Source organism: Lontra canadensis, unplaced genomic scaffold (assembly GCF_010015895.1).
Source record: "Lontra canadensis isolate GAN:19392208 unplaced genomic scaffold, GSC_riverotter_1.0 scaffold112, whole genome shotgun sequence".
Taxonomy (NCBI): domain Eukaryota; kingdom Metazoa; phylum Chordata; class Mammalia; order Carnivora; family Mustelidae; genus Lontra; species Lontra canadensis.
In genome coordinates, this window is record NW_022631106.1 from 4,659,675 (window position 1) to 4,673,124 (window position 13,450).

General features: G+C 43.9%; 1 protein-coding gene across 2 annotated transcripts in view; it reads left to right on the forward strand.

The window, feature by feature from the left end:
- The window catches only part of SLC9A2 (solute carrier family 9 member A2), a 94,320-nt gene that overhangs the window by 33,125 nt on the left and 47,745 nt on the right, over positions 1-13,450 (forward strand). For both annotated transcript variants that reach the window (XM_032840436.1, XM_032840435.1), the window contains exon 3: positions 5,878-6,128. In XM_032840436.1, the coding sequence (XP_032696327.1) occupies positions 5,878-6,128 (251 nt within the window). The remainder of the gene's footprint in view (positions 1-5,877; positions 6,129-13,450) is intronic.

The following is a 13,450-nucleotide window of genomic DNA, read 5'->3' on the forward strand; positions in this document are numbered from 1 at the left end:
AATGACAATGCCCGCCACGTGCCATTCTGGGTCCGGGGATGGTTTATTAATTCCTTTATGATTTCAGGCCAGTTTTTCATTACACTCTCACTTTCTGTCACTGCTCAGCCAGCTTATTTCTGATCCCCACCGCTTTCCTGTGAGTGGATATTTATTCAGAAAATGCTAATTTATTTTTAATTCTCACTAATTAACACATAATTAGAGTCAGAGGCTGTTGTGATCTTCATGTGAGCAGAATTTAGCTCCGGCCCACTTTCTGAGCTCAGGCAAAGTGTAGGGAAGTGGTAAGGAAGCCTCCCACCCCCACACAAGCCTACAAAATGGTCCTCTCCCAGTGAAAGACACTCCGGTGACCCCATATAGCTAAACCCATGAGGGGGCCCCAGTGATGCTGTTTTATTGTGTTAGCCGCCATTAACCTCTTGTGAGGGCCTCCTGTGTGTTTGGGTCTTTGTGACCACCTACGTGGTCATTATTTTCCCCATTTGGTAGGTAAGAATGTTGAGGCAGAGAAAAATTAAGTAACTTACCTAACTTATATTACTTCGTTTGTTCTTCCCATTAAAATATGATTCCTGATTCATTTAAACGTCAGCGTAGAAACCAACATCACTCCCTATTAGCTTATAAACAAAATAAAATATCATTTTGAAGGTTGTCCCTTAGCTCCATGTGGACGTTATTATGTAGAAAGTAATTTATTGATAAGGAAATCCCATTTTTTAGAATAGCTGCTAAGATAGCTGTTTTGAGGCAGCTAAGGTCCCTCACTCAAGTTAACAAAATACACTTCATTTATTCCATTATTCACTAACAGTGATTAGTCATTAACTTACCAATATTAAATTTTAACTGGGAAAGTACCACAGCAATGAAGACATTTTATAATTTATCCTAATTTCCAGAGGCTTCAACATTTTATTGTGACTTTGTTTGCTATATACATGTTACCCTCATTGAGGTAGATCGAGGACATTTTCATGAGGTTTTCTTGGATTTCCTTCATGTTCAGGAAACTTTATAAAGAAATAATAACACCCTGGCGCACTTCTCCTAGGGCCGTCCAACCAAGCCCGCTCAGTTTTAGAGTGACACGCCCTGCCTTTACGCTGCTTGCTCTTCTCTTAAAGAATTTCTCATTCAGATACCTCAGTGTCCATTCTTTGAGTTCGTCGAGACTCAGATCTGAGCCAACAGTCTGGCTAGACCCCTGTTCAAACTGCGTGAAGGCCCCAGGCTTTCCAGGGTCACATCTGGTGCTTCCTGTCAAGAGGCCCCAAGCCGTCAAGTGTGATTTTATGGACAGACAGGGAGGCCTGACCCAGAGAAGGCAGTGGGCCGGATTGAGGGTGCCATGCAGGAAGGAAGACAAGGACAGAGAAAGGGCTTGGCTGCTCTTTAGATGTGCAATCCCTTGTTATAAGGCCAAAGCCTATAAATCAATGACTAAGGTTTCCCGTGAATGAGCCTTCCTGGAGTTAGATACCCTGGGCTCAGAGCCTGTGGACACTTAAAGCCACACCCATAAGATAGCAAGGCAAGCCCAGGGGTTTTGCCTTCCTAACACTGAAGAAAAGGCCACCAGGTATGATATTCCTTGAATTGGCTCAATAGTGGGCTGAACGGATCAGGTGTTAGGAATAATTAGAATGACATTGTAAAAAGTGATCATTTTGCCTCCCTTGTCAGGTACCCTCAGAGTACAGAGGTGGAGATGCTTTATGGATGATTCTTTGATGTCTAGTCTTATCTGTGGGAGAGATTTAAGGAACCCAAGGATTAAGGAACTCATCATGAAAAGTATGGACCCTGCTGCTCACAGTGAAAATGATGAGTTACTAGGAGTCACAACTAGAAGGGTGAAGATTAAACAGAAAAGATTCGTGTTAAAAAACGTAGTCTAGAGGATGAGTAAAATTATAGGTCTGTGCAATAAATTCTGTCCCCAAATCATGGTAGATTCAGTATGTAGCTAGCAGAGTTAAGGGGAGAAAACCTACCATGAAAATGTCTCTGTGCAAAGAGAAATTGACATTATATAAATGGTGGTCCGACAGTGCCATTATCCAAGGTTACAGTAGATTGGAATCGATTGGAGAAATGACAGCTGAAGGAACAAAGGTCAGATTTTTAAATGGGATTTTTGTGCTTTCCCTTAGCTTAAATATTAGGCAAAGATCGCTCAGGTTCTCACTTATGAGATCAGCGCTGCCCTCTGCAGTAGTCCAGAATCAAATGACTTGTGTTCATATGGTAATTTCCGACATCATTTCTAGAACATGTTAATAATGCAAACATTGAATAATCAAATGCATTTTTCAAGAACACTTAAAGAATTTCTTCAATAGGCTTGGTTACGGAGAGCTGGTTCTTTGGAACCAGGCTAGGGGTGGGGTTTATGGCCCAGGCATTATGTGCTATGCACTGGAATTTAACTTCAGGAAGCTGGAAGGTAAACAGTAACCACTTGGTACTCATTTTTGCTCTTGCAAATTGCAGAATATATTTTAAATTCCTTAGGCAAAAATGTTTCTTGTATTTCATATTTTAAAAAAAGGGTGACCTGAAAACTATTTTTTTCTGGAACAGAGCTTTTCTGATAAAAAACCGGTATTCTTTGCATCATTGTGTTACACAATTTCACTGAGTTCTTGCACCTTTTAAATCAAAGGTCCAAATAGAGAATTTCTAATTCTTACAATACTCTAGTATTTTAGGATCTCATACTCTACCACTTGAGCTATCTGAGTGGTTAATATAAGTATTTTAAAAATCACAATAACGAGTAGAATAACCTGAAAGTGCTTTCCCTTTCCCCTTCCCTCAACTGTTACATTAGCCCACCACAAAACACAGGCAGTGCTGGTATTTCAGTCTTCCAAAAATGCAGTTGTCAAGTTGAGGAAAACTTTGCACAGACCAACTAGAGACATAATTGTAGCCAACATGCCTAGTACACGTGCATATGCATATACATATGTAAATTCTAACTCCAGAAGCACTTTCCTACATAGATACCCTTGCAATACAGTTAAAGTATTTAAGAGGAATGAGTTAACTATGGGTTATAGCCAGTGGTAACTGAAAGAATTTTATCTTGATCACTGGGTATCAGGTTCAGTGTAAAGCAGGTGGGAAGGTATGGAAAGCCTTCTGGTTGTCAAGGCAACGTCTCTACCTAAGACATTGCCCCGTAACATTGCCCTGGCTTCCGAGGCAGTAGAATGATTGAACTGGAGCTCCTGCCCCGTATGCTGAAGGTACAGCGCCTGTGACTCAGCTCTGTTCTGTGCAAAACCTGAAGAGCTGTTGAAACTGGCATGTCCCTTTGATCAATTTGATGGACTGAGTTGCCAGAAGATGCCTCTGGAAAAACTATGACAGCATGACAGTGGGAACGTAGGGACCCAGGCCTGATCCACCTTTGGAGTACTCAAAAATGTTCTTGGTGGGGTGGGGAGGGAGGGAGGAGGAGGAGATCTGGGTCCTGTGGACGAGGACTCTCTAATTTTGCTGGGGTAGATCCCCAAGAGGCAGTGCCCACTGTGGAAGATGGCCTGTCCCCGAAGCCTGACTGGATTAGGAGATCATTTTTGTTGCAGGAGGGCAGAGGTGAAGGTGATCTGTGGGGGCTGTAGGAGTTCAGGAAGGCTCTTGAGAGGAACGGTGGCTTCAGCTGGGCCCTGGAAGATGAATAGAGTTTCCCAGGGCATAGGGGCTGTGTTCCTGCCAAGAGAAACCGCGAGAGGGAAATCAGGGGCAGTGGTGAGTGATGGTATTAGGTTTTGTGGAGCCGAGATAAGACCCTCTCCCAGACTGAAGGGTATTGGAAAGCAGTAAAAATAAAACAAACAAAACAAAACAAAAACTCAAAACAACAACACCACCAATCCACCAGGTGTATTAAGCTTTCCCAAAGTCAAGGATTTTAAACTTGAGAGTGACAAATGGAATGGCAGTATTTAAGGGAAGTGAATCTTGTGTTGGCTGGAGGGGGCAATCGAGCAATGGTGAGCTGAGATTTGCTGGTGTGGGCGGGAGTCAGGGAGGGCAGAAGCCTGGGAGTCCGGGGACAGAACTGCAGTGACCAAGTGGCCTGGGGGGAGGGAGGCTGTCTATGCAGAGACGGCTGGTGAGGAAGCCTGCCTCTCTCTTCTGGCAGCAGGTCCCTCTTCGTCCTTGGCTGTTTGGAGACAAGGGGTATATATAGCCCATCTCTGATCCCGTCTCCGGAAATGACCACAGTGTGTTGATGTGGATGGAATCCCGCCGGCAGCCCGCCTCTGGTTGGAAGTGGGAAGAGGCTGCTATTTGAAGTCCCTTTCTTTTCTGGCAAATGATCCTCTCGACGTTTTTAAATCCTCAGGGGAAGGAGTTGCTCTTTTTGTTCCTTCTTACTCAAGTCATTTCCTGGTGCTACAATACCAACTGCTTTTGAATATCATACTGATGATGATGAGAAAAGAAAAGCTCATTCATTTCTAAGTCCCAGTCCACCACTTTCTTCAACGGCAGCGATCTGTGCTGTCATCTCCCAGGCAGCATGGAAAAAGCCAGTCATTATAAGGAGTGACCATTGACCACGAGGAGTTTATGATCCAGCAGAAAAGAGGGGGAAGATGACATAAAACCTGCCAATGTGGTGGGCTCTGATGGACCTTCAGGGAGGCAAAGAGCAGAACCGACTTTGCCAAATCCCACTCTGGCTAGCAGGCTCAGAACCTGACTTGTTCTCCCATGCGTAAACCTTGAAAAATGTACCTGGAACGTCAGGAGACCAGGATTCTTCTATCGCATCTGATATTTTGTGTGCTCCTGGACAAAGTGCTTCTGGAGTTAGAATTTATATATGTATATGCATATGCACGTGTACAATTTTAGTTTCTCAGAAACCAAATAAGGGCCTAGCATGGCCTGTACCGTCAGAGGCCTTCACCCCAGTGTCCTGACAGCCAACTTTCCTGGATAGTCTGGCTGTCAGTAACCCAGTGAGAAGAAGCAGGGTGCCCGCTGGAGTCCTATTTTCCTTGCTGGCTTTGCGGAAAATGTGGTAGGGCCCCAGCCATCACTTCCTGTCTCAGTTGGGTCCTTGGAAACACGTTTGCGAGTAGATTCGCAGCAGACATGAAGGGCCGAGCATTTTTGGAGCTTACAAACTAAGACTATGTAATGACTGTGTGGCTGTTTCAGAAGCCAAGCAGCTGTGTGGGCTCATTCCTTTAGAAGAGGGACACAAAATGTATGAAATTACAGTACCTATACACACAAACACACACAACACAGGGGGCTGCATCTTTGTTCAAGAAAGTTCCTTCAGGCCTCATGTTATAGCAGATGTATGTGGGTGGGGTGAGGAGAGAGGACTTTGGTGCCCTGGGAGAAAGATAGCTTTAGGTGGGCTACTTGCACTGATGGCTGGGGCCCCTTCTGTGGCACGGCCCCACCAGAAAGCCTCACAAAGTAACTGACTTCACAGCAACACTGACCGTCTTTCTCTGTGACCTGTTCCTTTCCCAGCATCGCTAACACAAGCAGGGCCTGTCGGATGACAACTGAGTCTTTCAAGATTATCTTTTAGATGGTACCTTAAAAATGATACTTTAGGAGTGAGTGGCGTTGTAATTGTGACGTCTCCTCTCCCTCACTTTCAGAACTACCTTTCCAGACAACACACATTTATCTAGCTTTCTGTTCAAAGTTATTCAATATCCTATTAAAACATGAGATGGGGCAATACAGTTTTGCCCCTGGCCATCAACTTGGGGGGCACAGAAGAAATGTCTTTGTTAGGAGGATGGGTGGATTTTTCTGTGGCCACAGTGAAAATGGGGACGTCGGAAGGAGTCTTGACCATGTGTTCTCTTTGTCCCACAGGTCCTGTACAACTTGTTCAAGTCTTTTTGCCAGATGAAAACCATTGAGACCATTGATGTGTTTGCTGGAATTGCAAACTTCTTCGTTGTGGGAATTGGTGGGGTGTTAATTGGCATCTTCCTGGGATTTATAGCGGCGTTTACTACTCGGTTCACGCATAACATCCGAGTGATTGAGCCACTCTTTGTCTTTCTGTACAGTTATTTGTCCTATATAACGGCTGAAATGTTTCACCTCTCAGGTATCATGGCGTAAGTATTCTCCTCTTCGTTAAAAACACTTAATGTCGTGACATTTCATTTAATTTACATATGCTAAGCTAGGATGCTGCGGGTTGCGTAAGTTTCATGAAAGAGGTTTCCTTAAATCCTCTTCAGAAAAATTAAAAATGGATTTTCCTACTCATTGTTTCAAAGAAATGGAGACACCCAGCCAAATTTATACTAAAGTGATCTGGTGCTAGAATGGAAAACTACTTAAGAATTACCTCTAGGGTCTTGTGGGAAATATGACCATAGTCGGTTGGGGTTGATTGTCAGGCCCCAAGAATCTTCTGGGTTTGATGCCCACTCAGGGTAGTCCCTGTAGGCAGCAGCCCTTACACTTACTCCAGCAAGGTCCTCTCACCTAAACTGCATCTGGGATTCTCGACTTGCTTAGGATATTCATTAGAATGACCTTAGTGGTAGGGAACCTTCACTTGGTATGCTAGATTTGATTTGAAATAACGGCATTAAGTCATTCAGAGCAAAATCCAATGAATAAGGCATGTCATCATGTCATTCTGACTTAGCCTTTCAAATAAAGAGGCGTGATTATAAAGCAAGAAATGTATAAAGCAAGACGTATTTTTTTATGGCTACAGTTAGCCGGTCATTCACTAACAAATTCAGAAGGACCTTTTCAAGAAGCGTGGTGGTTGGATCGGATTCTAGCCTTCCGAGGGTCACTTTGAAGGAGGTTCCTCGTGGGGTGCGGATGTTTTTGTAACAGAGCTTCCAAAAACAAGCCTATTTTATGATGGCTACACCCCGTATAGGGTTGGTGAGAAATACTTTAGTAATGGAAAGCTTTATAAGTTTTCATTTGGACAGGTATTTATTTACAGCTCGAAAGATGCTCGGTTCTACGCGAGGAGGGCCTGCGACATGTTAAGTTTTGGTGTGGTCAGCCCAGGTCTGGTTCTTGAGGTTTTCTCGTGTGGCCTGATTTAGGTGTTGCTTTGATTAAGGACTTTTTGTTTTTCTCCTCATGTCCCTGCTTTTGTATCAGAAGCAGATTAGATTTGTGGTAAGAGAGGTCAGGTGCCTCTCCCTGAGGAGAGTGGGACCCATTATAATGCAAGCCAGGAGTTAAAGGTTGTGTGGTTTTCTGTTTCACCGAGAACCTAAATAAAGCAACATATTAATCCACTTTGACCCAGTAATGAAATGTTCTGTATCTTCCTGGTTGCTATTCATATCATCTGTCTGACTTCCAGTTTCCTTACTGTGCTTTGACCAATGTCATTGAAAGTGTGTGATCAGCGAGTTACAAGGTCTCTATAGAAGGATGGGGGTGGGACTCCATGTCTGGTGTTCCAGCAATATGCTAATGGCAGTTTGTGGAAGAACCTTGAATCTATTTTGACCACATGCCTAAGGAGGAGTTCTGGAACGCCCATACAGTTGTCTCCATATGTCTGTCAGCTGGCCTGGTGTTCGGGGGCAGGAACTGTGATGGGAAGATCCAGAGTTGGGGGGGATAGTGAAAGTGTTGGAAGGGGTTGGGGCTATTAGTGCATCTTGCTTAGAAATATCCATGGAGGCCAGAGTCCACAGAGGCTGGAAGGTGGTGCTACATGGAGGCCCTGATCGCCTGTGAAGATGGGATTATGGGTTTACTTGCTCTGGGAATTAGGAAGTAAGGGACAAGTAGGACATCCTATTCCTGGTAAATAGTGCAGGTCATTCTCTGTGTGCTTTGTCAGTGGAAAAAAAACATCACCTCTGTTTTCAACTTCAAAGTGATCATTTCTTTTATAGCTTGGTGCACAGAAATGTCCTTTATTACATTGAAACTACTTTGTCACGGCACAGAGTGTGCTAAAATCATAAATTCACTGTTAAATAGGATGTTACAGGAGGTTTCAACATTTTTGGATCAGGAATCACCACACACACCCGTTACTCTGTGATAGCCAGTGAAGGGACAGACTGATGTCCGAGTGTGTTTGTTCGTGTAAGTGATACCCTGTTTTCTAATGTGAGGTGATCCTTATGCTCCTCAGAACCCACCCGTGGGTGATGCTTCTGTGTGGTGTACATCGTAGATGCGCACGACCCCTCCGCATTTGGAAAGTGCACCCAAGGGAGCACAATGTGCTCCCCACGTTGCAAGTGCCATCCTTTCCTGGCCATGTTGGTCCAGGGGATCCACTATAATGATGTAATTAAAATTCAAGTGCACTTCTCTTATAGAACTAGTAGTTTTTTTTTTTTCCTGCACTTAAATTTGCACTGTGTTTAGGAATTCCTGTCATACCTCATGCTAATTGCACGCTTTTGCCATTTAAAAACCAATTTTAAGGTTAATGGGAGGGAAGGCATGTAACGTGCTGAGCGTGCTCAGTAATCTGTCTTGTTTGCTTAAGAGAAGGGAGCGGCCACACAGAAAGGAAGAGGCACTGAGGGTAGGCAGCCAGGGAGCAGAAAGGTTAAAGCCCCTCTCAGAATCTGTAAAATGGTGTAGCAACGTGACGCTGTCCTGCGTGAGTTTGGCTGGCTCTCCTCCCTGTCTCCCTCTCCTCCTTCCTTCCATCCGACTCTCCTTCCTCTCCCTTCCCCTTCAGATTGCCTTTCAGATCCCACAACCCTCTGTGCCTCAGCTCTTGGGCAGGGTCTGAGGCAGCGTGTCCCCGATTGAGATCACTCCCAAGAGCAGGAAGTTAACACAAAAGTCTGATTAAAAAGAAACATCCTTCCACAGAACAGAAGAGTTGGGTCTGGGTTCGAAATGCAGATCAGTGTTTTCAGTGGAGAAGCTCTGGGCAGGACTTCAGCGTCTTGGTTCCTTTGGAGAGATGTCGGAAGCGATGTACTCTGGACATTCACAAAGCCCCGTGGCAGCTGTTCCTTTGGGGTCAGGGAATTGTGGTGTGAGGTCATTTTCACTGACAACAAGTAAGTGAAATAATGAGAGGTGGCGTTCTATCTGCCTTCTCCTCCTGTCTTATAAAAGCTTTTTGGAGGGGCGCCTGGGTGGCTCAGCTGGTGGAGCATCTGACTGTTTCAGGAAAATGTTCACAGATAAAACACTGAGAAGTCTCCATTGTCCCCTTCCTTTACCCAAAGACACAGATTTCCTTTTCTTTTTTTTTTTTTTTAAGATAATTCCTTAAATCAGATCCATAGTAGGACTTTGTTCCCTCCTTATGAGCAGCAGACACCTTTTCTTGTCCTTACCTTGTACCCCTCACATTCCCCTGTGCTCTAGCCAATGAGGCGCCGAAAATACACGATCATGAAGGAAGGGAGGCTGGGTCTCCACAGAAGCTTGAGGCCTCTCGGGATGTGTAGAATTTCTCTTTCAGGTGCTCCAGGAATTTCAAAAAGTGGCTAAGTCACCCTTTGGATAGAAGAGTAGGCACTCAATATTTCTTATCTCTCTCTCTCTCTTTTTTTAAGATTTTATATATTTATTTATTTGAAAGGGAGAGAGAAAGCATGAGCAAGGGTGGGGGGAGGGGGGTGGTGAGGATCAGAAGGAGAGGGACAAACAGACTCTGTGCTGAGTGCAGGTCCTGACATGGGGCTCGATCCCACAACCCAGAGATCATGACCTGAGTGGAAATCAGGAGTCAAATGCTCACCTGACTGAGTCACCCAGATGCCCCAACTGTTTTTCTTTTCTTTTTTTTCATGGATTTGTAATTCCTTAGTCATCCTTCTCTTGAGGGTATTTAAAATGTTTTCTACTTGCTGTTTCAATTATTCCAGCAGTGTCATGGCAAAGAAAATAGGAAATGGTAAATATTAGTCCTGTCTTATGAATGAGTAAATTGGGGCTCAGATGGGCAAAAAAATATGGCTGTGGGTGAGTCTGTGGAAGTTGGGCCTGGACCTTAGGTCTCTAGTTCTCAGGCCGGCCAGCTTATGTCCCAGCATCCACTTAAAAAATAAAAACAAGCACATTTCAATGAAAATTTTTAAGTGAGACTTTAAACAGGAATTTTCAGAATGATAAGCTCAGGCATGAAGTCTAGGAGGAGGCCAAGCTAGCAGGACAGAGGCAGTTGCCGCTGAAGATGTGGACACCATGATTCTCTCTCTTTCTTGTTTCTCTGTGTATGAGCCGGTGTATTTCACACTTTGAGAAAAATAGGAAAGCATGCCCTTGTTTGCCATTTTGAAGCTTCTGTCCTGGTTCCTCTTGATGGGTCCGCCAATGGTAGTGTTGAGGAGATCACGTCTGTAAGATACAGATGTGAACACACAACACTGTGAGACATTCATAAAACCTTATACAAATCATCTTACATATGTACAGGTATATGTACATTTACATGTATGTATGTGTAGGACAGGCTTCTTTTATTCATTTTTTCCCCAGACTTGTCTCATGTTTACTGAATATTTTTCTTAATGTCATGACGTGACCTGGAGCTTTAACAAATCAGTCTGGGTAATGCAACCTGGATGCATACTTGTTTGCCCACAGACTGTCGGTTATTACACACTCTCCGGCTTGGCCTCCGTGGAAACCCAGTTGTTCTCAAAGCCTGTCCAAACAGAGAGCAAGCCCATCACATCTGCTTACTTTTAGTGTGAACTTCAGACTTCAAATGCACGCCCGTCTGCAACACACATATTTTTCCCCACACGCACGCAAAGAAGCAATGGCCTTTAAGGACTGTGTGTGGTTCCTAACTGGCTTATGCTGAAGCCAGCCCTTGAAGTCAGTCGTTAGCTTCCAGGCAGACCAGCTGGGGGGCTTGAAGCATGACAGGTAAAGAATGGATAGGGGATGCTCTCAGGGAGAGGCCCAGGTCCTGGTGCCATGTGGCTGCCAACACGCGCACATCGCAATCTACGTATACTTCCACATATACGTGTCTCCTGTCTAAGCTCTGTTTTCCTCTAGCTCTTTAGAGCTTGTAATGTCCTAACATTTTGGGGGCGTAGAGATGGACAGAAACTTATTCTAAATAAGGAAGACATAATCTTATTTCTAGCAGCATCAGCCAAATGAACAGAGAGGTACTCTGTTCTATAAAATCTCAACTATTACAAAGATCCAAAGTGTAACTAACAAAGCTTATACCAGTTTCTAAGGCAGATGCCAGCTCTGGTCTCTACGAACAGGCTTTGCTCTGAGTCTCCAAAATGCCTCATTCCCATCAGCACTGTCCCCAGGAATGCTTTGGTGCACTTGACATTGGCTGCACAGTAAGAATGAGGCATTGGTAATGCTGGGCACCACACTTCTTCAACACTAATTTCAGATTCCTACAGGACAACCCAGCGCATCTTAGTTTCTTATGTGATATCAGCTGTTTGACATGTACACATTGGCAGGTTCATGACAGATAGTAACATTTAATACACAATTGATTGTGAATGAGCCTTTAAAAAACAACAACAGAAAACAACTTTTAATTCTGGTCCCAGCGTCCTAATCTATACCTGAGAGTTACACAGAACATCTCTCAGCCGAATAAGCAGGCCTAGGGAACCAATCTTTATAGCACAGGTAACAAGCATCAGTCCTCGGTTAGATTTACCATGTCCTCATTCCAAAAAAACACATCTACCTGTCTAACCTACCGAAGTGAAAATTATTCAGACTTTGATGCTTGGAGTTTCAGTGAACACACTTTCAGGAACAGCCTCCAGCTCTACTATCCTTCATTGCTCCGGGTGACGGGTCCGTTTTCTCAAGAGCAGCACGCGGCGTTTGTAACGGGGGCTCCTTTACTGGGGAACGGAGACAATGGAGTGCGACTGGCGATGACGTGGGAAGAAGCTCAGACCATACTTTTGTCCTGCTCTATTAGTCTGCGCCACATCATGCTCCAGCCCTCAGAAACTGAGCATAATGGTTCTAACACACGTCCAAATACACGGGGCCGCTTGGCCCTCAATGTCAACCCTTTGGATTATGAAGAAGAGCAGGGAGAGTAGAGAGTTTAGAGGGGAGGACAGAGGGGACCACGATGGTAGGCTTAAATCTCTGGTTCTGTGACCTCTGCTCTCTTCATTGGCTCATTATACCTTCTATTGCCTTGGCAAAACAACGCTTTACTGTCGATTTTGGTGTATGCCTTCACTTACGACTCCGGCCAAAACGGACCTCTTTATAATCTTGTATGACCACCTCAAACACAAATGCTAAATGGTGGGGGTTTGGGAGGAGATAGTTAAATGAGGCAGGAAAATTAGTTAAATAATGAGAAAATAAATCATCTCTTCCTTGATTTTCTAGGTGTATTCAGGGAGCAGTTAAAAACAAACAAATGAAAAGCTTATTATTTTTTATTACCACTCACGTGTCTTTTATTTCCTTTTGTACAACTTGGCTTAAATTGCTGGCTGAAACTAGAAAAAGCAGAAGGGAATTTGAAATTAAAAACTTCGCCCCCTGGTTTTATAATTGACATGTGTAAGTTTAAGGCATACAACATGATGGCTTAACATATGTATATACTACAAAATGATTACCATAATTAGATTAGTTAACATATCCATCACTTCACGTAGTGACCCTTGTGTGTGTGTGTGTGTATGTGTGTGTGTGGTGAGAACTGTTAAGATCTATTCTCTTGGGAACTTTTAGGTATGCGATAACGTATTACTAACCATAGTCACCATACTGTACATTAAATCCCATAACTATTCATCTTATAGGGGAAGTTTTACATTTGGCCACATTTACCCATTTCCCTCCCTTTCTCCCCTCCCTCAACCCCCACCCCTGCTCTCTGGCCATGATAACTACCAGTCTACTCTCTGTTTCTATGGCTTTTTTTTTCTTTTTTAAATATTTGATTTACTTTATTTGAGAGAAAGAGCAGGGGGAGGAACAGAAGGAGAAGGACAAGTGGACTCTGTGTTGAGCAGAGAGCCTGATGTAGGGCTCGATCTCATGACCCTGGGATCATAACCTGAGCCAAAACCAGGAGTTGGATGGTTAATCGACAGAGCCACCCAGGTGCCCCTATGACTTTGAGGTGTGTGTGTGTGTGTGTGTGTGTTTAAAGGTTTTATTTATTTATTTGAGCGAGAGCACAAGCAAGGGGGAGCGGCAGGCAGAGGGAGGGGGAGAAGCAGGTTCCCCACTGAGGAAGGAGTCTGATGTGGGACTCGATCCAAGGACCCTGGGATCATGACCTGAGCTCCTGAGCTGAAGGCAGAGACTTAACTGACTGAGCCACCCAGGTACCACATGATTTTGGTTTTTTTTTTTTTTATCTTATTTATTTATTTATTTATTTATTTTAGATCCCTCACATGAGTGAGATCCTGCAGTATTTGTCCAGAATAGTGTAAGTGATTGATGAATTTATTTTTATGGTTTAAACTGTTTAATTAAATAG